The sequence below is a fragment of the Rhinoraja longicauda genome, chromosome 26 (assembly GCF_053455715.1).
Source record: "Rhinoraja longicauda isolate Sanriku21f chromosome 26, sRhiLon1.1, whole genome shotgun sequence".
In the NCBI taxonomy this organism is placed as follows: domain Eukaryota; kingdom Metazoa; phylum Chordata; class Chondrichthyes; order Rajiformes; family Arhynchobatidae; genus Rhinoraja; species Rhinoraja longicauda.
Window position 1 is genome coordinate 19,800,748 of NC_135978.1, and position 25,114 is coordinate 19,825,861.

Here is a 25,114-nt window from a genome sequence, read left to right on the forward strand (position 1 = left end):
CACTGTAAGGAGTTTGTACGTTCTCCCCGTGACCTGCGTGGGTTTTCTCCGAGATCTTCGGTTTCCTCCCACACTCCAAAGACGTACAGGTATGTAGGTTAATTGGCTGGGTAAATGTAAAAATTGTCCCTAGTGGGTGTAGGATAGTGTTAATGTATGGGGATCACTGGGCGGCACGGACTTGGAGGGCCGAAAAGGCCTGTTTCCGGCTGTATATATATGATATGATATATGATAAGAATAATTGTCATCATTTACTGTGTTTTTTCTTTACTGTTACTGTTGACTGGTCAGTTGACCCGTCTGCTGGGAGCAGTGCTGGTTGTGCAGTCTCACAGCAGCGGGAAGGAAGGACCTCCTATATCTCTCCTTCACGCACTTGGGGTGAAGGAGTCTGTCACTGAAGGAGTTGCTCAGTGCAGTGACGGTGTCCTGCATGGGGTGGGAGTCGTTGTCCAGCAGCGATGTTAGCTTTGCCATCATCCTCCTCTCTCCCACCGCCTGTACTGAGTCGAGGGGGCAACCCAGGACAGAGCTGGCCTTCCTGACCAGCTTGTCAAGTCTCTTCTCCTCCGCTGCTGAGATGCTGCTGCTCCAGCAGACCACTCCATAGAAAGTGGCTGATGCCACCACAGAGTTGTCGAAGGTCCTTAGGAGTGCCCCCTGCACCTTTTTGGACAGTGCATTGATATTTTCGGTCCAGTCAAGTCAAGATGAACAAGGTGTTACCGTCAGTAGCTGTGCTCACACAGTTGTTACACACCTGATGTTCTGGTTCATGGGTGGCATTAACCCAATCCCTTTTCTCGGCATCTTCCACCCTCCCATCCCAAACCCTCTGCCTACTGCTCCACCGTGCCAACCCTGACTCATAAACACACGAACGTGGGAAAATAAGCAAATGTGGAGTATCTGCCCACAATCCAGTCAGAAGGAGGCAACTTTAATCCACAGCCTCCAGCTTCAATCCAGGGTTTGGCCTGAACACTTTGCATTGGGAATCTATCCATTCTGTCTGCTGACCCTTGAAATAAATCTAATGTCACACCAAACGCAAGGCAATCTTTATCCCAAAGGAGGGATTGACCCATAAAGAGATTGATTGAGCAATGTCTCTCAATTCAACAGACATTATCCACATTTAACGCATCCTTGAAGACCATCCATGTGCCCCCCACCCACCTCTCCACTACAAATCTCTCTGCCCCCCCCCCCATGGCAGGAGACAGGCCTCTCATACCCTGTCTTTCTTCACCCACACATCGCTATCAGTCCGACCACTGCATCTGACTCCTTGCCTCAGAAGTCACATCCTCCCTTCCCTGAGGAAAACCGACAGGTTACAATGATAGGATGAGGTGTTGGGGCTGAGAATGGTTACAGAGATAGACAGGGATTTAGGGACTAGAGGGATGACAGAGATGTGGATGGGGATGAGGCCCAGAGGAGATTATAGAAAGAGGGGGGGGGGGGGGGGGGGGGGAGGGGTTGTAGGGACCGGAAACAGTTATAAAGATAAGGTGGGATATTGCGACTGGAAGGGGGTTACAGAAACAAGGAAGGGTATAGGGGCCGCAGAGAGGTTACAGAGATAAGAAAGGGTGGATTATTTTATTATTCAGAATTTTAAATATTGCCGTTCAGAGCACGAGGCTGATTGGAAGTGAATGAGTGTAGCGGTGGAAATCACCAACCAGCTTTCCTTGCACAAGGGGCTTCCATCCTTTGGGACATGGAGGCTCATCCACCTACCTTCCCGTGAAAGCTCTTCCGGGCTTCGGACAGCATCTCCGGCGCCATGAACGCTGGGGTTCCCGCCGTGCTGGACAACAAGGCATCGTTCCCTTCAAACTGGTTGCTCACTCCGAAGTCGGCAATCTTAATGTGACCATCGTCCCCCAGCAGCAGGTTTGAGGGCTTGATGTCTCGGTGGATGATCTTCTGGTAGTGTACTAGGGAAAGTGAAAGATTCAATCACTTCACCTCGCCAGCACACACACACACATAAACGAGGTATAAACCGAGGCCCATTTTTGGTTCCGCTTCACACTGTGCGGCCAGCGGTGGTAGAGGTGGACGGGGCAATGACACAGGAGAGAGGCCACAGCCATGCTCGTGATCGGCACCTCACGTGATACAGGGCAGACGAGTGGCGCGGCGGGTAGTGTTGCTGCCCCACAGCTCCAAAGACGCAGACCCAATCTTGACCTCCAGATCCTGATTGTGTGAAATTTGCAGGTTCTCCCTGTGATCCAGATTCTCCCATTTCCTCCCACATCACACAGTCAGATGGTCGGCCGGTTCATTGGTAGTTGGTGGAATATGTGGTGGGGAGAATTAATGGGGATTGTGGGAAGAATAAAACGGGTTTACTTTATTCACACGCATGGCAGAACGCACCATAGGAACTACACTCGTCCCCCTGCAGGACCTATACATCAGGAGGTGCAGATCCAGAGCAAGCAAGATCATGAGGGACCCCTGCCACCCCAGTAACGGACTGTTCCAGATGCTACGATCAGGCAAACGCCTCCGCTGTCACGCTGTGAAAACGGAGAGGATGAGACAGAGTTTCTTCCCACAGGCCATCAGGACTGTCAACTTTTATAACTCCAGAGACTAAATTTTTGTCTACACTATAGTAACTTATTAACTTTATTTATATGCTGTAACTGTAATTCTTTTCTGTGCACAATCCGCAGGCATTGCCACTTTCATTTCACTACACATCGTGTATGTGTGTGTGACAAATAAACATGACTTGACTTGACTTGATGGTCAGAGCAACCTGGGGCCCACGAAACTGAATCGGAGCTGTTTAACTCCATGACCCTCAACAATTCCAGGTGATTAGGCTAACTTCAACCTCATGACATAGAGATGGCAATGAGGTTTCTCTCCGATATTCCTACAGGGAATTCCTACAGATTGGAGTTCAGAGAATGGGGGAGTGAGAGATCAGGGGAAAGTGGGAGTGGAATGTTGAATAGGCAATAGACAATAGACAATAGACAATAGGAGTAGACCATTCGGCCCTTCGAGCCAGCACCGCCATTCAATGTGATCATGGCTGATCATACTCAATCAGTACCCCGTTCCTGCCTTCTCTCCATACCCCCTGACTCCGCTATCCTAAAGTGCTCTATCTAGCTCTCTCTTGAATGCATTCAGAGAATTGGCCTCCACTGCCTTCTGAGGCAGAGAATTCCACAGATTCACAACTCTCTGACTGAAAAAGTTTTTCCTCATCTCCGTTCTAAATGGCCTACCCCTTATTCTTAAACTGTGCCCCCTTGTTCTGGACTTCCCCCAACATTGGGAACATGTTTCCTGCCTCTAACGTGTCCAACCCCTTAATAATCTTATACGTTTCGATAAGATCCCAGAATGAGAGGTAGAGGTGTGAGACTCAGTTTGAGGAGAAGAGGATTCAGATTGAGGGGGTGGGAGTGGGATAGAGATTGAGGGGGGAGGGAATGGGATACAGATCAAAGTGAAGGAAGATGGAGGGGTCGGGGTGTTGGTTAAAGACTCCGATCCTAATGACCATAAAGCAAAAGATTCAGCACCCAGCCTCTTCCGAATGAGTATAAAAATGATCCCCAATCTGTAATTTCTTCCCTTTTGTTATTAGGCTTCTAAATGATCCTTCCATATCCTATGGCACTCACCTCTATCCCATTGCAGATATTGGATTCTGTCTCTGGAAATGGTGCGCTACAATGCTGAGAACTATATTCTGCACTCTTCCCCTTTGCTCTGCATATTGGGTTGGAGGGCTGGTACATTTACGGGGGTAATAATAATAATAATAATAATAATAATAATAATAATAATAATATGCCTTTAATGTCATTGTACGAACAGTACAACGAAATTTAGAAGTGCTACATCTGAAACAGTGCGACAGTGCAAATCTTTCAAAAACAATCGCAAACATAGGAACCAACACAACAAGTACCAATATCAATAAAAAACAATAAAAACTAATAAATAATAAATGAGTTTTGCACCTAAGATACTGTTTTTTTTTTTTTTAAAGTGCAACGAAAATGAGAGTCACATCAAGTCAAGTATTTCCATTCACAGTTCTTATGGCCCAGGGAAAGAAACTGTTTTTAAGTCGAGCTACGTACGGACAGGGCATTGCGTGAGGAATGAGATCATCTCCTGAAGTCCTGTTACAGAAATCTCACTGGAGTCACAAGCATAACTTCCAACACGATCATTTCACGATTAGTTTTACTCCAAATGGAAACGATCACAAAATGATCATTTAAAACACTATTATGAAACACTTCTCATCGAGATTTTTTTCCCCCCTTGTTTTGCATTTTGGAAAATAGTTCAAACTAGTCAAATGGTTTAAAGTTGTTTCTTGAAAATGGAGCTAAAAGTTACTTTTAATACTTTTTTTAATTAATTTTATTTAAATTTTAACAAAACAAATACATGTATGAACTCATAGTACGCGATGGTACCTACATTATAAATTCGATTATACATTTTAAATTCGATTATACTTGTATTGTTCTGTATTATCTCCCCACCCGCAACCCCCCTCCCCCCCCACCCCCCCCCACCCCCCAGTTAGAAAAAAGAGGAAAAAGGAGAAGAAGAAAGATAAAAAATAAAAAATAAATTAAAAAAGGAAAAAAAGAAGAAAGAAGGAAACCTGGAGACAAGAAGGAAACACTTCCGGCTAATTTCTTATTAAATTCTTTTTAGGGGTATCAAAACAATCCTGAAATTAAATATTTCCAATTCTTAATCCTAGTTTTAAAGTGAATGGGTTCCAAAGTTTCAAAAAGAAATCATATTTATTTCTCAGACTCTAAGTAGCTTTTTCTAATGGGATACAACTACGCATTTCTGCATACCATCTTGCAATTCTTATTTCATTGTGATCTTTCCAAGTGACCGCCACACATCTTTTTGCTATTGCTATTGCTATTTTGAGAAATCTTTCCTGATATTTATCTAAAATTATTCTTGGAAATATTCCTTTAATACTTTTAATACTTTAAGCAGGATACAATTTTTTTCCAAGATGACCATCAGGGTAACAAAACAAAAGGTACTGCAAGGGAGATTAATATCAAAAATGTGATCACTATGTGGAAGGCAGTTGCTATGGCAACATGGTGTTTAACACTCACAATATTCAATGCCCAAGATGATATCTCTGAAGTAGAAATGTGCCTGTTTCTCCGAGAATGGGTTGTCCGCTGGCACCTCCATCACAGGGCTGAAATTGTGGGAGAGAAAAGATGTATGAAAGAGGGGAGTTAGAAGCTCAGCAGAATCAAGCGTTATAAAAGGGCCGCGTTTACTAATGATTCACTACAGAACTTACCCTTTGCTCATCAGCTCGAATACTGCAAGCACAAGAAAAGGACAGAAAATGAACATGAATGTTTAAAAAAAAAATCAAACAGAAATATGGCAATATATTCTGGGTTAATAAGGCTACAAATATAGTTCCAAATACTTGAATCTATTCCACTTTAAAATAACTTGGTGCACAATTTGTCGAAACATTTTTACTCTCTTGCTTTTGCTCTACATGGCCGGGAGCCAACCTGTAACTTCAAGCGTATCGTGGAAGCTTTGATGCCGAAGTTTATTTGCGTTACACTGAGGAAATAGCCATTGTAGAAGTTGTGTGAGCATGGCCTTAAACACTTTGATGCACGTTTCTGGGGAAAGTTAACACTAGTCGCTAAAATGCTTTTTGCATTGAAGGGCCAGGTACATCTCTTGCAGTCGTAAACAGAGCTGCAAAAAACAGGGAGACTGATCTAAACTGGGATCTCAGTAAACATCCCTCCGCCCACATAATTGCTGCTGCTATTCCCTCAAGGCTCAGTGATCAGAAATGCCAGGAGAAATTCTCAAGCTGAAAACTGTGCTGATCAGAAAACTCTGTGCTAATCAGATGAGAAGTGAGTAAGATGTTGACAGAAGAGGTGGTACCCAACTCACGATGTGCCCTGGGAGCCACCCTCTGATCAACACCTCTGGTAATGACAATGATGTACAGTCCTCTCTACACAAGGTAGTCCTCACTGACACCTGCAACCTCTTCTGAAAACTCGCTCTGACCAGCTCTCGGTGTCTGAGCCAGGCCCCGTCACACTCAGGGACCTTGCAGGCCAGCTCTGCTGACTGCTCTCCACACCGGACATCCCTGCCCATCTTTTAAGAGTTTTCCCCACATCACAAGCCCGCACAAAACTAAGGATCACTAAGGCCATGCGCTAGAATGGGGAACAAAGGCCCACCACACAACAACAGTGGAGGCAGGAGGGAAAGTCTCAAAACGGCACAGGGTTTTGCCAGCAATGCCGAAACGTAAATAAAATCATAGACAGAGACACCAAGTGGGAACTCCCATGTTTTTCCTCCTATTGAGTGATAAAGGATGAATCCATAAAATGCTGGAGTAACTCAGCAGGTCAGGCAGCATCTCTGGAGAGTAGGAATATTCTCTCTCTCCTTCTCCACATTCCTTCCCTCCAGAGATGCTGCCTGACCTGCTGAGTTACTCCAGCATTTTGTGATACCTTCAATTTGTACCAGCATCTGCAGTTATTTTCCTACACAAGGATGAATCCATGCACCTCAGGGAGCAGAGAGCAGAGTGGAAATACGGCACCTCAGACAGTGTAGCACTGCCTTCATGTTGTGTTGGAGATGTAGCCTGGTTTTCTGTGGACTAACCCATGTCACGAGAGAGTGACCGACACTGTGGACGGCACAGGAGGGTGAACAGACAGGGACTGGCTCTCTGAGAGGTTGTTGCCCTGTGGGACCACAGGTATGTCTCCCGCCGGCAGGAAGCTGGGACTGAGAGCACTTCAGTCCCGAGAGGGGGAAGTCCAGCCATTTGCCCCTGCTCCTCTCCCACTGCTGGAGGCTGTGGAGGTGAGCTTGCAGCTCGGAGCGGCCACGGACTGACCTCCCTTCCCACCCACCTCAGTCCTGAAACCAAAGTCGGAGAGCTAACGTCAGCAGAGATGGAGAAGAAATATCGGTTGATTGAGAGGAAACAGCACAGCTGGAAAAAAATCTTACAGGAGGGCAAGGCAAAGAAAGCAAAGGATATTCTTGTCCAACACAGTGAAAACACTATCTGCTACAGTATTGCTGCAATACCACAAAGGCATTTCCCTCCATACTGCAACAGCCAAACACATACCCATGTGAAGATTATCTTCAGTGGGGTCATCCAGAACCTGAAAAGAAGAGAGAGAATTCAAACAAAATGGAATTAAAAGGGCAGAAAATCCTGAATATATACACGTTCCGGAGGTCCCAATGTACTGGAGAACCAGCGAGGGAGTTTTGACTGTTGTGATATATGTACAGCATCTTCCCCGCTGTTAACACACTCCTGAACAGACCTTTCATACACGAAGAATGAATTATCGATCTTCCAATCTACGTCGTTGCAGACCCTGCACTTTTTTTCAAATGCACTTTCTCTGTAATGGTAATACTATATTCTGTACTCCTGCCTTTAAATAGGCCTTTAGATATGCATATGGATATGAAGAGAGTGGAGGGATATAAATTACATGAGATTAATTTAACTCTGCATCGTGTTCACTATAAACATTGTGGGCCGAAGGGCCTGTTACTGTGCTATATTGTTCTAAGTTCTACTCAGAAGTAGAGTCATGGGGTCATACAACATGGGCAAAAGGCCATTCAGCCCATCATGTCCATGCCAGCCCACAGATCCATATCCTTAGTAAACCCACATTCTAGCACTTGTCTGAAAGCTTTCTATGTCCAGCATTTCGGGTGATACTAAATTATCTCAAAATCCATCCATCCAAATTAAAACGTGTGGCTGTGACTACAATGTTGGACACCAGATTTTATGCACCCTCTTGTTAACATAAAGATTTTCCCAAACAGAATAGCTGATGTGGTGGAATATTCAGGGTCAGTGTGAGGGATGGGAGGGGAGTAATGCCTTGTGCAGGCTGAGCTACTAGAGGGGGGTCCAGGGACTGGGGTCCACCTGCTGGCGAACATGTCTCACATCCCCACCTGGCAGTGACAAAGCTGTGGTGGATCAAATAACATGACCAGACATCAGCCAAGGCCTACGTTCAGCATGCAATGAAAACATTTTCAGTGGGTCAACATCTAAGCAACTCACCTCCATTAGTTTCACGATGTTGGGATGGTCAAGCTTCTTCAGTATGGCTATCTCCTGGTAGACCCGCTCCAGGGGCGCTGGAGCCTTGGGCTGCTCTCCAGACGGGGGCTTTGATCCCCGAGGAGGGGGGCGACCTGGAATCCAGAGCAAAGAGTGATGCATCGTTTTGAATAGAGGACGCAACCTCACCCAGAATTTTGCAACAGGGAAGCTCAGGCATAGTTCGTGTAGGGGCTGGTGTTTCGTGGTTGTACAATGGGATGCAAACAATCTTGAGGACTCATTGGATTTTGTTGTCCTAAACTGCACTCCTAGTGCAGGCCAAAGAACATGCTTCATTGAGTGCCTGATAGGTTGGGGTGTTAGTCATACTTCTCAAATGGGCACTGACTCCTGGACCTAGGGCGCATAAACCATCTGCAACCGGATTGTCAATGTCCAGACCGATGGACTTCAGTCAGTAAGAATAAATGACAAAACACTCTGCACAATAATTCTCAGCACTGGTGCCCCACAAGGCTGTGATCGCAGACCATTTCTAAACTCCCTAAACACTCATGACTGTACGGACAAATTATGCTCTGTCTCCACTTACAGGTTTGCGGATGACACCGCCGTAGTGGGCCGGACCTCGAACAATGTCGAGGCAGGGTAGTGGAAGAAGCTTTAGAGCTCGGTAGCACGGCGTTAAGAGAAGAACTACTCCCTCAACGTCAGCAAAGTGAAGCAGCTAATCATCGACTTCAGGAAGCAGGGTGGTGTACACGACCCAGTCTGCAACACCATGAAGTGGAGATAATGGAGAGCTTCAAGCTCCTAGGCATAAATATCACCAATAACCACAATGACGTTATGGCCAGGAAATCCACCACACCATCAGAAGACTAAGGAATTTCAGCACAGCTCCAGTGACCGTACCATTCTCCACGGACACTCTCTGTCCTTTTGGCCGTCTTCCTCTCAGAGTGACCAGACATGCCCCTGTTTCGTGGCTTTGGAGTTGCCCCCCACTGCCGGACGTACTGGTCAACAGGCAAGGAGCAAGAGTTTACAAATGTTGGTACATTTTCACCAATCCATTCACTCACTTCCCTTTGAACCAGTGTGTGGTGTTCAGACTCCATGGAATGGTGGCGAGGAATTTGTTGGTTTGTAAACCAGCACCTGCAGTTCCTTGTTTCTCTCAAGGAACTAATATTTGGAGACAATGCAATTAAACTGTCAAGATTTTTGACATGATCGTTACTGTAACAGGTGGTAATGTTGATTAGTTGATCGCTGCCAACAGGAACTGGTCCAAATTTCTAGCTCGCTGATTTGTTTATTAACACGATAATGTTGGAGACTGCAATGTGATCCCTAACACTCATCTTTGCAGCTCTAAGTTTGGCAGCTGTGTGAAGATTAAACTTTGAACAATGCGCATTGAACTGTACACGGCAACCTGCTCCACAACACGAGCAAAACAAGTCGAGCCACAAGTGTGGATTCACCCAATCCAGGGGAGCTGGAAGTGTTTCTTATGTTTCGTTCAGAGTTTCTAAAGTGGATATGACAGAGGCCAGCAATGATGCCTGAGCAAGAAAAGACCTGAGAAACTGTTATTGCACCAGTGTCATTACTGAGAAAAGGGAAAGACACAGAAAAAGAGACAGAGAGACAGAGACACAGAGAGACAGAGAGACAGAGAGACAGAGAGACAGAGAGACAGAGAGAGAGAGACAGAGAGACAGAGAGAGAGAGTCAGAAACAGGCAGAGACAGAGAGAGACAGAGGGACAGAGAGACAGAGACAGAGGGATAGAGGGACAGAGGGACAAAGGGACAGAGGGACAGAGAGACAGAGAGACAGAGGGACAGAGAGACAGAGGGACAGAGAGACAGAGAAACAGAGAGACACAGAGAGACAGAGAGACAGAGAGGGGGAGAGTCAGAAACAGACAGAGAGGCAGAGAGGCAGAGAGGCAGAGAGACAGTGAGACAGTGAGACACAGACAGAGAGATAATGACAGAGGGGAGGAAAGAGGGAGAAGGAAAGAAAAATAAATGAACAGAAAGGCAGGAGAACAAGGAGGAGAAAGAAAGAGAGGGATAGAGAAAGAAGAGGTAGAGAAAGAGAGATGAGAGAAAGACAGAGACAACGGGAGAGTTGAACAGAGGGAGAGGAGTGCACAACTTGGGTGAGATGGAAACAAGGTGCTGGAAAGGGCGAACCTATTCAGCTACATGCAGCGTACATGTTGAGCCACCCAATCACAGAGAAAACAGTGAGTGCCTGTAACGTACTGCCAGGGTTAGTAGTGGAGGTAGATACGATCGTGCCATTTAAGAGGCTTTTGGAGAGGCCTACGGTTATGCAGGGAATTTAAGAATATGGATGATGTGCAGCTAGGTAAGAGATGGTCTTGGCATCATGTTCGACACAACAGTACCCACATTGCCTGTCCTTGTGCGGTTCCTGAAGGCTTTGACTTAAAGCTGCATCAAGTTATAACGACTAGGAACATTCTCCCCAGCTAATCAAGTGGGTCACTGAAAAAAGGCAAGTCTGTTGTACTGGTAGCCATGTCATTCAGGGTACAGGGTTGATCTCTGTCTGCTCCCGAGGTCTGAAGTCGCAGAATGCTGCTCACCGATGCTCATTTTGGACTTTACAAGGACCACCAAGCTCCAGACCGTATCACAGTCTGATCAAAATATGGACCGAAGAACTAAATACCAAAGGCGATACGAGTCCTTGACATCAAAGCAGCACTTGGCCAAATGGGGCATCAGGAAGTCCTGGTTAAGCTGAAGTCAATGAATGGGCTCCAGGGACAACACTCCAATGGCTGGAGTCACTCTTCACCAATCTGATTCTCTTTCTCGCAATGGAGATGACACAACCCGCCCTGTACCTGCATTGTCTTTAATTGTAACAAAGGGTGCAGCATCATACTCTTTGGAACCTCAAGCAGATATCTGTGTGTCTCACCAATCTGCGACCATGTTGAAAGGAAGATAGTGGCAGATGCCTACGCCTGCCCTTTGGCAGAGACTGGTGATGTTTATAATGGAGATGTTTGTCCTCACTGGACAAGATAACAATCACTGTGCCTGAAACAGCAGGAAACTGAATTTCTGCTGAGATCGGGGAGGGGGAACTTAAAGTCGGTAACTTAACCAAAGAAGCTGATTTTTTTTTTAAAAACCTAAAATTTAATTTTAAAAATTGACAGGTCTAAAACCCAACAATTCCACTGGATCAAACATAATCTATAAGTCTGAGTTCTCGAACAAAATGCTGCAGACAAACCATCTTCCAAAACTCCCTGGAATCTGGAACAGTCCAGGCACACTCAAATGTGGTAAATATAACATAATTATCTAAGAAGGGAGAAAAAAAAGCTGGGCAACAATAAACCAGTTGGACTGACATCTGCTCTCGACAAAGCGCCCGGATCATCATTAACATATGATGAGTGTTTGTCGGCACTGGGCCTGTACTCGCTGGAGTTTAGAAGAATGAGGGGGGGACTTCATTGAAACATACAGAATAGTGAAAGGCTTGGATAGAGTGGATGTGGAGAGGATGTTTATACTAGTGGGAGAGTCTAGGACTAGGGGCCATAGCCACAGAATCAAAGGACATTCTTTTAGGAAGATGAGAAGGAATTTGCCTATTGTCTATTGAATTTCTTCAATCAGAGGGTGGTGAATCTGTGGAATTCTTTGCCACAGAAGGCTGTGGAGGCAAAGTCAGTGGATATATTTAAGGCAGAGATAAATAGATTCTTAATTAGTACAGCTGTCAGAGGTTATGGGGTTAGGAAGGAGAGATAGATCAGCCATGATTGAATTGAGTAGACTTGATGGGCCGAATGGCCAAATTCTACTCCTGTCACTTATGATCTTATGATCTGTAATGAAGAAATGTGAAGACAAGATGCTTAGAGGTTATAGAATCAGAAGTTGATGAGCCATCGACCACATAATTTTTCAGAAGAGTTATTGTGTTAGAAATGCATAAAATTCTGACAGAGCTAGCAAGATTGAACACACAGATAATTAACATGTAGGTACAGCACAGGGTGGCATGTGTGGGGGAGATGTGGATCGTAGGGTGCAGAGATGTCGGCCATAAGGGGTGAGGGTGGAGATGTAGGCCATAAGGGGGGGGAGGGGGGGGGAGATGTAGGCCATAAGGGGGGGGGGGGAGGGAAATATAGACCATAAGGGGTGGGGAGAGGGGGGGGGGGATGTAGGCCATAAGGGGGGGGGGGATGTAGGCCATAAGAGGGGCAGAAGTGGACATCCACCCACACCAGTACCAGTAAAGGGTAAAAGCCTGGAATTGGACAAATTGTATCAGAGTTTAAACAGGAAAACTGGAAGCCAACTCACGCGGAAATCCTTGCTGTTTCATCAGCCTCTTTTTGGAAAGTACCTTCATGGCCTGGGGAGAAAGAATAGTCCTGTCACCATCATGGGCTTTTACACAAAACACCATGTCATTGTTGAACACTAGAAAAGAGATAAAATCAAGTAATCAAATTTAAGCAGATTTACCACACACTTTACTGCAGTAAAGATCAGTGCAGAATTGCTGGGGGCGGTATTCAAAGATTCAAATATATCCTGGTCAAAAAAAGCACCGGAGACTCTGAGCGCTTGCCTGCACCTTGCCACCATGCCCCTGAGCCAGGGTGCAGGGAGAAGTCACATGATCCTGAACCCTCTCTCTGAAGGCCACAGCTTCAGCACCCTGCCAAGGAGGAGAACGGAAAAGGACGTACAGTAGAGGTGGAGGCTCACGTATCCGAGACCCAACTTAATGCCACAGAAAGTGAAACTCTCATCATGGTGGGGATGAACTCTATGGGGAATGGGGAACAAAACTGTACCAGCTTAGATCGTGTATGGGGAAAGGGGAGGAAAAGCTGAGATTTCTAAAAATAAGATTGAATTAATTTTCTTTCCTTTTCCTTCAATTATGTAGAGAATTGGTGAAACCACATAGAGTCATACAGCATGGAATCAGGCCCTTCAGCCCAACTTGCCCACGCCGACCAACATGCCCGATCTACAGGGCGGCACGGTAGCGCAGCGGTAGAGTTGCTGCTTTACAGCGAATGCAGCGCTGGAGACTCAGGTTCGATCCTGACTACGGGTGCTGCACTGTAAGGAGTTTGTACGTTCTCCCCGTGACCTGCGTGGGTTTTCTCCGAGATCTTCGGTTTCCTCCCACACTCCAAAGACGTACAGGTATGTAGGTTAATTGGCTGGGTAAATGTTTTAAAAAAATTGTCCCTAGTGGGTGTAGGATAGTGTTAATGTACGGGGATCGCTGGGCGGCACGGACTTGGAGGGCTGAAAAGGCCTGTTTCCGGCTGTATATATATGATATGATACACTAGTCCCACCTGCCTGCATTTGGCCCGTATCATTCTAAATCTACCCTATCCAGGTAGCTGATCAAGTCTGGAGTTCTAGGTGAAAGACTGGATACGACAGAGGGAGGAAATGATTAGTGAGTTTGAAGATATAACAAACATTGGTGGTGTTGTGGTTGGCAAGGAAGGCTGTCTACAGCAGGATTAGACCAGCCGGAAAGTTGGGCGGACCATCGGCAGAGGAAGTTAAGGCCAACAAGTGCAAGGTGAAAACGTTTGGGAAATCAAATCGGGGTGAGACATATAGAGTAAATGTAGGGCCCGAAGAAATGTTAATGAACAGAGAGACCGAGGGATCCAAGCCCATTGTTCTCTGAAAGTAGCAACATGGGCAGATAGTGTGGTGAAGAATGCACATGGCATGCTTGGCGTCATAGTTCGAGGCATTGAATTATAAAAGTTAGGACATTATTTTGTAACTTTATAAAGCAGTGATTTGACTGCACTTGGAGTATTGCGTGCAGTTCAGGCCATCATGCGACTGGAAGGGTATGGTTGCACTGCAGAGAGTGCAGAGCAGATTCACCAGGATGCTGACTGTACTGGAGGACTTTAGCTATCGGGATAGACTGGATAGACTGGCAGAGGATGAGCTGATAGAATCATATAAGATATAACGGGCAACTTAAGGATGAGGTTGTTGTACTTCGTGGTCCGGTATCTGTTATACCGTTGTTATGACTGGAATGGCCACAAGAACACGTACTTAGGGGTTTGAAAGCCGAGCATAAATCCAGGCTCAGTTTCTTTCACGGCCACCTGGAACCAGAGTGCCCGCCAAAATTACGTCATTCTCATATATACATGTTGCTACGCAGGCAAACAAAATAGTCCTTGTGATATAATAAAATAGTCCTTGCAATATCACAACAGAGGTAGTTGGTCAAAATCTTTTTTACCACAGAAGGGGTATCAAAACCAAAAAGGTATGGTTTTAAGAAAAGTGGTAGGAGCTTTAAAGAGGATCAAATAGGTACGATTATTTACACTGAGGGTGGTTGATATCCGGAGTACGATGCAAGAGGAGATGGTGAGGTATGATCACTATGGCATTTAGACAGGCACTTATATAGGCTTGGCGAAGAAGGGTATGATCCTAATTAGGGCAAACGGGATTAGTGCGGATGGGTAAAAAGCATGGTATGAACATCATGGGCTGAAGGCTGTACAATTCAAGAACTGTATGATGTGCCCCTCCTTGTTTAAGGAAATGTGTTAGTACATTGAAGCACTTCATAGGAGGCTTGCCAGTGTCATTTGTGTAGTTGGTGAGTTATCTAATAAGAGGTTGATTGGGTTCATAGTGCATCTGGTGGTGCTTTGAAAAGTGAGAGAGGACTTGATTGAAACACAAGATCCTGGGGGTCTTGGCAGGGTGGTTGAGAAAAAGAGGTTCCCTGTCATGGGAGAATCTAGAATTAGGGCTCACAGTTTAAAAATGTGGCTCATGAGTTTGAAATTCTCTTCCTCCAAAGGCAGTGGAAGCAGAGTTTTGTGAATATTTTTAAGGCAGAGTAGGTAGATACTTGACAAGCAAAGGGTGGAAGATTCCCTTGTGTGGAGGAGAGTGTGGACGAAGTTACAATCAAATTGAATGGGGGGATCAAGCTTGTGGGACCGAGTGCAGGACTCGGCCTGCTCCTAGCTCACGTGGTCACAGGTAGACACCATTGAACCTGGTCCTTCAGAGGATGTGGGCATTGCTGATCAGCATCTAATGCCCATCCCCAAATGTCCTCAGACATATGGCTTTCCCACCGGTTTCCTGGACAGCTAAGGGTCACCCATTTTCCTATGGGTCTGGCAGCCAAGGCAAATTGTATCAATTGCCTGAACTAAAGTTGATAAACACGTGGATCAGAAAGGGTAGTGCGGTCAGGTGAGGTAGGTGGTGGCGGGTGTGGAGTAAAAGGACCTGAAATTACCAAATGGGCCCAATCCCTCTACTTGGGAACCCTGCTTACTCCCCCACTCCAGAATTGCCACCATCATCAGGTGATCATCCATTTCCCCAATGCAGTCACGACATCACCCAGTGACGGCCATTCCCATGATGGTAGGTTTGGCATTATGTATGTCTCCATTTAATTCAACAAAATAACTTGGTTGAGGATGAGTGATTTAACTTTCCATCAAGCTAACCATTCCATCGAAAATAAAAGGATAACTAGGCACAGGGGTGAAAAAAAGTTTCCCTTGAAGTGTTTAGTAAGCGGAGGTTCCCTCCAGAGTTCAGTGAGGCCAGTGTCACAGAGAGTGGTATTTCTCTGCCCCTGTGAATTGTGGGAGCTGCAGCCCTCTATAATCAACCTTTAACCCGAGGGAATCCAAACACAGGTTCCCGCCAATAGGAAGCTGCTTGCCCTTCTATGGACACAATGGTCTTCAGCTTGGAGGGGCTGTTAATGGGTGGCTTGTAGGAGTCCCCAGTATAAAGTCCTGGCCCCAACCCATGCACCTCCAGGCTAGAACCTGTTTGGGGCTGACCCAACCTCCATCCCCAAAACAGGATGCGGGCATCTCATATTTGGCCACAGCCGTTCACTCTAACCTCACCATCTATTGTCGCCTGAAACATCTCCCAGTACCAATACTTGTCAACACAGAGAACAATGTTTCTACAAACAGACCTGCCCCCCCCAACGGCCGTCAACTATAGCTGCTTCTTCAGAGGGTGGCGAGTCTCTAACATTCTCTGTCATGGAAGGTTATGGAGACTGGATCATTGGGGGTAATTAAAGAGCAGGTCGATACATTTTTGAAAGATCAGAGGGATGCGATTATGGAACATCCTGTTCCCCAGCCACCTCACCATTACATTCTAGTTTATTTTAGTTTAGTTTAGTTTATTGTCACCTGTACCGAGGGAAAGTGAAAAGCTTTTATTGCATGATAACCAGTCAGCGAGAATACAATAGATGATTACAATCAAGCCATCCAGTGCACACATTCATGATAAAAAGAGTAACGTGAATAACGTTTAGTGCAAGATAAAGCCAATAAAGTCCGATCAAAGATAGTGCAAGGGTCTCCATTGAGGTAAATAGTAGTTCAGGACTGCTCTCTAGTTGTGGTAGGATGGTTCAGTTGCCTGATAACGGCTGGGAGGAAACTGTCCCACATTCAAGCTAAAATTGGTTTCATTCCAAAATTTAAAAAAAATATTAAAGCATAAAAGATACAAGCGAGATTAAGCAACCTCGACGAAGCAGCAAATCCAGACATTTATATGCTGGTCTGCTGACCATTTTTGTAACACTGAATCATAATTTTTTGGAATCTTTTACTCCAGTGAATTCTTTTAACTACAGGGCATGGCGACATGATCAAAGGTTTCAACATAAGGATATGTTTAAACAGTTTATTATGAGATGCTTGGGGATTTCAAATACTTCAGTATTCAAATCATTACCACAGAAGAAGCACCACGTCAGCTTAAATACTTTCCCAACGAGTTTACTTGGTTTAGAGAATTAACCTCTGTTGTTCTAAATACGATAAACACGAACGAAACAACTCATTCGGAATGGAACTATCAGATAGCTTGTAACTGTCACCCTCAGTTATAATATTCCAACTCGTTCATCACAACTTTGTTGGAAATGGTGTCCATTTTGAGGTGAAACCAAAGGAAGGGCAGGGTGTATTAACCCAACTCTGCCCACAGGAAAACACGGCTCTCACCAAACAGCAGCCCCCACCTCCAGTACAAGAAATTAATCTCCAGCTTACTCACGTAATGCTTGTCGTCATTTTCATTGTACGCCAACTTCACCACACCATAGGATCCCTGTCAACAAAGCAAAGCTCAGATTAGTCACTTAGTGAAATAATTTCCTCAAGCGTTAGAGGAAAGACACATAGAAACCTGTAAACCGCAGCCTTACTATGGAACAGATTCAGGGTTCAATGCCAGACCACAATCCGTTGAAATCCTCGGGTAGTGGAGAGCACGGGCCTAGGCCGCGACTGAAGTAGGCCGAGGCTTGGCCATTCCCCAAGCTCCTGGTGGTGCCCTGAGCAGTGCTTTTAAAGGTGGTGTGGCTTGGGCAAGGATTCGGTCCATTGGGACTCTGCTGATTGTTAGGCAAGTGACAGACAAGGTGTGGGGAAGAATGATCCACAAACAACTTAGCCCACCAATTGCCAGTGGCTTGGCTGGCCTACCTTGGTTTGAAGCCTAAACCAAGAACGGCTTGAAACATTTTGTGGCCTGTTATATTGGGGTTGATAGGTGATCTGGGGAAAGCTCTTTCCAAGGTGAAAGCTCTCCCCTGCTCAATGCGAAGATGCCTCTCCTCCCTTCCTGCAGCTACTCAAGATTCAGCTCTGAAGACAAATGAGTTACAGGCATCCGACCTCTGACCCCGTTGCCGGGAGTCCACTGGCGGGCAACCTCAGCAAAGCATCAGCACCCAGAACATAAGAATGTTGTGAATGAAAGGCAAATGCAGATATGATGTTCGGGGAAAATGCAATTTGGGTGCATGGAACGAGCCTCCAGAGGAAATAGTTGTGGCGGTTTCAATAGCAACGTTTAAAATACATTTGGATAGGTACATGGATAAGAAAGGTTTAGAGGGATATGGGCCAGGCATGGACAAATGGGAGTAGCTTGGATGGGTGAGCATGGATGATTTGGGCTGAAGGACCTGTTTCCTTGTTTATGACTCTATGACTATAAGAATCCATTCAGTCCCTGAAAACATCAGTGGGAAAAGATAGAGAGGCACCTCTAACAATAGGGAAGGGCATGGCTTCCCAACTCATACAGTTACTTAGAATGGAGTTGCAACATTTAAACACCAGCTGCTATTTACCTTTCCAATTTCAGTCTTCAGCTGGTATTGGTTCAAACGCATAAAGTCCTAGAGAGAAATAGGAACAAAATTAATCGCTGGTTATCTTTGATTTTTGCATTTGTTACAGAAGAGAACAGGAGCAGGCAAATTAATCCTGCTCAGCTCACACTTCAGCAAGTGAAACTGCAACGTCTTCCAGCTAACTTGGCTGGAATTGTGAAACAAAAGGTAAAAGACCAGCAGTGTAGGAAGGAACTACAGAAGCTGGTTTAAACCAAAGACAGACACAAAAATGCTGGAGTAACTCAGCGGGTCAAGACCCTTCTTCAAACTGAGAGTCAGGGGGAAGGGAAATGGAGAGACCAGCACTTTAATTTCCAGATTATGGTGCAGTGGAGTTTGTGACTTCCCTCGGCCAGGTATTTTAAACAATGCAATGTTACCTATCCGTGACTTTGGGTAATCCGCAGGGCGGCACGGTGGGGCAGCGGTAGAGTTACTGCCTTACAGCGAATGCAGCGCCGGAGACTCAGGTTCGATCCTGACTACGGGTGCTGTCTGTACGGAGTTTGTACGTTCTCCCCGTGACCTGCGTGGGTTTTCTCCGAGATCTTCGGTTTGATCAAATCACCCATTTAGAGTCGTAAAGAATATAACTCTCCTTACCTTAGTTTTCCACATAGTTTGACTCTCAGAATCCAGGAGTAATTTGGGTAATTCCCTGCTGTGCTCCCATCAGCAGCATAGTCTGTGACTACGCTGCTGAGTCCAGGACTGCTCTCTGAGCTGCTGGTGTGGTCGAACCAACATCATTCTTGTTTAGTTTGGTTTATCATTGCAGTCATATGTACCAAGATACCAAGTGAAACACTTTTTTTTGCCCTGCTATCTAGGCAAATCACGCTGTACACGAGTACCACATGTAGTGCCAAAGAAAAAATGAACAGAGTGCACAAGATAGCGGTACAACACGGGGTGGCGCAGCGGTAGAGTTGCTGCCTTACGGCGCCAGAGACCCGGGTTCGATCCTGACTATGGTTGATGTCTGTACAGAGTTTGTACGTTCTCCCCGTGCCCTGCGTGGGTTTTCCCCGGGAGCTCTGGTTTCCTCCCACACTCCAAAGACGAACAGGTTTGTAGGTTAATTGGCATGGTAACATTGTAAATTATCCCTGTTGTGTGTGGGATAGTGCTAGTGTGCAGGGATCACTGGTCAGCGCAGACTCAGAAAATAAAAGCCTTTTTCTGCGCTGTATTTCTTAACTATACAAAGAAAGTGCAGATAGAAAATGTGCATGGACTTCAATATGGTAGATTGGAAGATCGGGAATACATCATGAGCATATGAGAGGTCTATTCAGTAGTCTGATAAGAGTGGAGAAGCCGTTCTTAAATCTGCTGGTGGGTGCTTGCAAACTTCTGCCTTGATTATATTGACTGCGTTCCCGAGGCAGCAGGAAGTGTTAATGGAATCGATGGGGGACTGGTTATCCCATCTGGTACTGATTGCCCGACCTCCCTGTAATTTTCCCAACACAGGTCAAGCCTCATATCGGGAATAATCAAAAGGCCATTTTGGAATTCCAACCACAAGAGAGAATTGTTATTTACAAAAATAAACAGCGACTTACCATTTGCACCTGGTTAGGCTAGTTCAGTTTGTTTTGCTAGTTTGGTTTGCAAAGGGGAGAGGGGAGGGAGAGGGAGAGGGAGAGGGAGAGAGGGGGAGAGGGGGAGAGGGGGAGGGAGGGGGGGGGGGGAGGGGGAGGGAGGGGGAGGGAGGGGGAGGGAGAGAGGGAGAGAGAGAAAAAGAGAGAGACTCAGCGGGACAGGCAGCAATTCTGGAGAGAAGGGATGAGTGATGTTTCGGGTTGAGACCCTTCTTTAGACTGGACTCTGGTGTAAACCAGCATCTGCAGTTCTTTCCTACACGCGAACATCGGGCAGCATGGGCGGATTTTATTTTTTCTGAATTTGATTCATTGTTCCTGGAAGCCATAAATGTGACCTTAGTACTGAGCTCTGCCCAGGTGGACTGGAGCTATTACCCTACTCCTTCCCACTAAACCCCGCAGTCAGACAGTACAGCTCATTCCATTTACATGAGAAAGTGCAGATGGTGTGAAGTCTAAGTGAGAAAGCTCACAGGATTTCCAGGAAAACAGTAAGCTGGAGGCTGGGAGTGCTGTTTAGTTCAGCAAAGGATTACCAAGAAATTGATATGTCAGAGAAAATGAAATACGTGAGTATATCAGAGACAGACATTGTACCTTGTTTAAGAAGGGAAACGATAATCCAGGAAATTAAAGGCCGGTGTGCCTCACGTCAGAGGTAGGGGAAACTGTTGGAGAGGATTCTTTGGAATAGCATTTGTATGAGAATTAGTTAACGAGGGACAGTCGGCTTGGCTTTTTACACGGCAGGCCACATCTTACTAACCTGATTGAGTTATTTTTGAGAAGATGACAAAAGTGATTAATGAGGGTAGGGCAGTGGATGGTGTCGACGTGGGTTTTAAGAAGGCATGCGATAAAGAGCCTCATGATACCCTGATCCAAACGATTAAGGTGTGAAGAATCCACGGTGACTTGGTAGTTTGAATTCAGAAATGGCTTATCCATGGAAGAGAGGGAGTAGTGGTGAAGGATGTCATTCTGGCTGGAAGTCTCTGACCAGTCGTGTTCAGTAGGGATCAGAGCTGGGACCTCTGTTGTTGGATGTGACTTGGATGATGCGATGTATAAAAATGATTTGGGCGTCAATGTAGAGAGGTGTTGGTTAGTAAGTTTCCAGACGACACCAACATTGATGGATTTGTTGACATTAAAGATAGAACAGCACAGTATGGCCCAGGAACACGTTCTTCGGCTCATCATGTCCTGGCCAAACAGGATGCCACTAATGCCCTCTGCAAACCAAACTAGCGAAACAAACCGAACTAGCCTAACCAGGTGCAGCCTAACCAAAAGCCGACAACAGGATATGGATCTGTTACAACAGGATATGGATCTTGTTACAGAGATATGGGTAGAGAAATAGCAGATGGAATGTAATGTGAGTGGTTGAACTTTAGGAAGTCAAATGTGAGGGGAAAGTGTACAGTTAATTGCAAGACCCTTAATGGCATTGATGTACAGGGGGATCTTGGGGTCCAAATGCACAGCTCCCTAAAAGTAGCAAAACAAGTAGACGGAGTGGTAGACGTGTGGTCTGCTTGCCTTCATCAGTCGAGATATTGAGTGTAAGAGTCAGGAAGTCTGGTTAGGCCTTACTTAGGCCGCATTTAGAGCATTAATGTGCAGTTCTGTTCACCCCATCGCTGGATGGATGTGGAGGCTTTGGGAAGGGTGCAGAAGAGGTTTACCAGAATGCTGTCTGAATTAGAGGGTACAAACTATAAGGAAAAAAGACTCGGGTTCTGTAAAAGGACGTCCCTCGTACACAGAGTCTTTTACTGAATAGGTTTATTAATTGCACTACACACATTATGCCCTAGCTGTCCGTGGTCATCACTGGAACTAGAGAGCGAGCTGGGGGTGGGGAAGCTACAATTATACAAGAGACCATGGGGAGTGGTTAGTAGTGGTGAGGTCACTATGTTAAAGGAACATGCACTGATCTACAGGTTCGATCCTGACTACGGGCGCCGTCTGTACGGAGTTTGTACGCTCTCCCCGTGACCAGCGTGGGTTTTCTCCGAGATCTTCTGTTTCCTCCCACACTCCAAAGACGTACAGGTATGTAGGTTAATTGGCTGGGCAAATGTAAAAAAAAAATTAAAAATTGTCCCTAGTGGGTGTAGTGTGTTAGGTGTTAGTGTGAGGGGATCGCTGGGCAGCGCGGACCCGGTGGGCCGAAGGGCCTGTTTCTGCGCTGCATCTCTAAATCTAAATCTAAAAATCTAGAATGAATGGGGTGACAAGTTACTCCAGCATTTTGTGATACCTTCGATTTGTACCAGCATCTGCAGTTATTTTCCTACACAAGAGGCATAGATACAGACAGTTCCCCTTTTTCAATGGTGGAAGTGTCAGAGAGTAGGGGGATGGCTTTCAAGGCAGAGTGGAAATGTTTAAATGAGATGTGTGGGGCAAGTTAATTTTGTTTTGCAGAGTGCATGGGTGCCTAGGAGTAGATATGATAGTGATGTTTAAGAGGCATTTAGATTGGCAGAATGATATGCAGTGAATGGAGGGATATTGATCACGTGCAGGCACAGCAGATTAATGTCATTTAGATTTTAGATTTAGAGATACAGCGCGGAAAGAGGCCCTTCGGCCCACCGGGTCCGCGCCGCCCAGCGATCCCCGCACATTAACACCATCCTACACCCACTAGGGACGATTTTTTTACATTTGCCCAACCAATTAACCTACATACCTGTACGTCTTTGGAGTGTGCGAGGAAACCAAAGATCTCGGAGAAAACCCACGCAGGTCACGGGGAGAACGTACAAACTCCGTACAGACAGCACCCGTAGTCAGGATCGAACCCGAGTCTCCGGCGCGGCATTCGCCGTAAGGCAGCAACTCTACCGGTGCGCCACCGCGCCGTCATCATGTTGGGCACAGGCTGAAGGGACTGTTCCTGTGCTTTGCTGTTCGATGTAGATACAAGGAACTGCAGATTCTGGTTTACAACAACAACAAAAAGGACACACAGTGCTGGAGTAACTCTGCAGGTCAGGCAGCATCTCTGGGAGAACATGGGTAGGTGACATTTCAGGACAGACTGAAGAAACGTCCCGAACTGAAATGTCACCCATCCACATTCTCCAGAGATGCTGCCCATCCCATTGAGTTACACCCGAACCTTGTGTCTTTTTTCTCTACTGTTCTATGTTCAACGTTCCAAAACCAACTAAAGGGGCTTCTGTAGGTCTGTTAAAAAGGAAAAGAATAGCGATGGCAAATCTGTCTCCCTAATCAAGAGAGGCGGGAGAATTTATAATAGAGAATAGGAAAATGGCAGAACAATTAAATAAAGACTGTGTGTCCATCTTTTTGCAAGGAAAGGCACAAATAATCTGTCAGTAATATTGAAGAACTTTGGGTTTAGTGCAATGAAGATGTAAAATAAATTATACTGGAAAAGAGATTCATACGGCATGGAAACAGGCTCTTCAGCTCAACTCATGTACGCTGACCAAAATGCCCTTCCAAGCTCCTTCCATCTGTCCACATTTGACCCATATCCCTCAAAACCTTTCCAATCCGCGTACCTGTCCAAAAGTCTTTCAAATGCTACCTGCCTCAACTGCTTCCTTTGACAGCTCGTTCCACATACTCACCACCCTCTGTGTGAAAAAGATGCCCCTCAGGTTCCTGTTAAAGCTTTCCTCTCTCACCTAAAACCCACGCCCTTCAGTTTTTGATTCCCCTATCCTGGGATAAAGCCTGTGTGCATTCACCCTTTCTATGCCCCGTATGATTTTATACATGAGGACTACCCCTTAGTCTCACATGCTGCTGGATGAACTTCAATAGACAATAGACAATAGTCAATAGGTGCAGGAGGAGGCCATTCGGCCCTTCGAGCCAGCACCGCCATTCAATGTGATCATGGCTGATCATTCTCAATCAGTACCCCGTTCCTTTGACAGCTCGTATAACTTCCCGGCACTTCTCACTCAAATTCTCAGTCCCATTTCCGCTCTAATTTCACGTTTTTTCTTCTAATTTCACGTTCTCCTCCAGTTTCTTGCCCAGGTAGCGGCTCCTGTTTACTCGTCAACCTTCACCCTCCATGCGTGACAGACGTACCATCACATCACCGTGCAGTCTCTCCCCCTCTGCACACCATCACACACCGACCCCCTGTGGTCTCACTTCCCACCCACTTGCTCTGCAGCAAAACCCGTTTCATTTCCAACATTTCCCAAATCTGACAACGGTTCCCTGAAACATTAACTCTATTTCTCCTCCCACGCACGCGACCTGACCTGAATATTTCCAGCGTTTTCTGTTTTTATTTTAGATTTACAGCCTCTGCAGTTTTTCATTCCTTCCTGCCTGTTTTTCTGCCCGAAATAGATTGTGGAGAGGCAGAGATTAGAGGAAGGACTTTCAGCCCAAACCTATCCCTGGTATCTTTGGTACGTCAGTTGGAGCTTCGATTTCCCATCCGAGAGGATAGCTGGACTTTATTACAAAAATTCATAGATTTTCTACATCATTATCCAAGATTATGCAATGGAAAGGGTTTTATTTTATTACTAGACCAAGTGGACCCTTTGGGCCCAAACCTCTCCTGCATTGGTGCAGCACCCTGTCCTCCCCCCCACTCCCCTCTCTCCTCAACCCCCCCCTCCCCTCTCCCTTCTCCCCCACTCCCCCTTTCCCCCCTCCCTCCCTCCTCCCCTCTTTTTAAACTTGAAAATGTGAATAACTTTAAAAATATAAGACCGATTTCAATAAAACTACTTGCATTATCACTAAAGTGACAATGGTGAGTAAGGTGGGCCTAATATTGTCGCGCTATCGTGTACCGTTTTGGCTGAAGTTCAGTCACAAACAAGATAACAAACGAGAGTTTTAGTATATAGAAGTCAATCATGCAGAGCTGAAAAATAGCCTTCAGAAACTTTACCACAAGCTTACTGACTCCCACAACTACCTTGACTACTCCTCACACCCAGCTTTAGTTTAGATTAGTTTATTTGAGAGATACAGCGGGGAAACAGGCCCTCCGAGCCCGCACCGGCCAGCG

General features: G+C 45.8%; 1 protein-coding gene across 5 annotated transcripts in view; it reads right to left on the reverse strand.

Annotated features, from left to right (window-relative positions):
* The window catches only part of camkk1a (calcium/calmodulin-dependent protein kinase kinase 1, alpha a), a 141,875-nt gene that overhangs the window by 31,024 nt on the left and 85,737 nt on the right, over positions 1-25,114 (reverse strand). For all 5 annotated transcript variants that reach the window (XM_078422034.1, XM_078422029.1, XM_078422031.1 and 2 more), the window contains exons 3-10: positions 18,425-18,472; positions 17,341-17,394; positions 12,556-12,607; positions 8,174-8,307; positions 7,202-7,238; positions 5,357-5,378; positions 5,160-5,248; positions 1,753-1,952 (exon numbers count right to left, since the gene is read on the reverse strand). In XM_078422034.1, the coding sequence (XP_078278160.1) occupies positions 1,753-1,952; positions 5,160-5,248; positions 5,357-5,378; positions 7,202-7,238; positions 8,174-8,307; positions 12,556-12,607; positions 17,341-17,394; positions 18,425-18,472 (636 nt within the window). The remainder of the gene's footprint in view (positions 1-1,752; positions 1,953-5,159; positions 5,249-5,356; positions 5,379-7,201; positions 7,239-8,173; positions 8,308-12,555; positions 12,608-17,340; positions 17,395-18,424; positions 18,473-25,114) is intronic.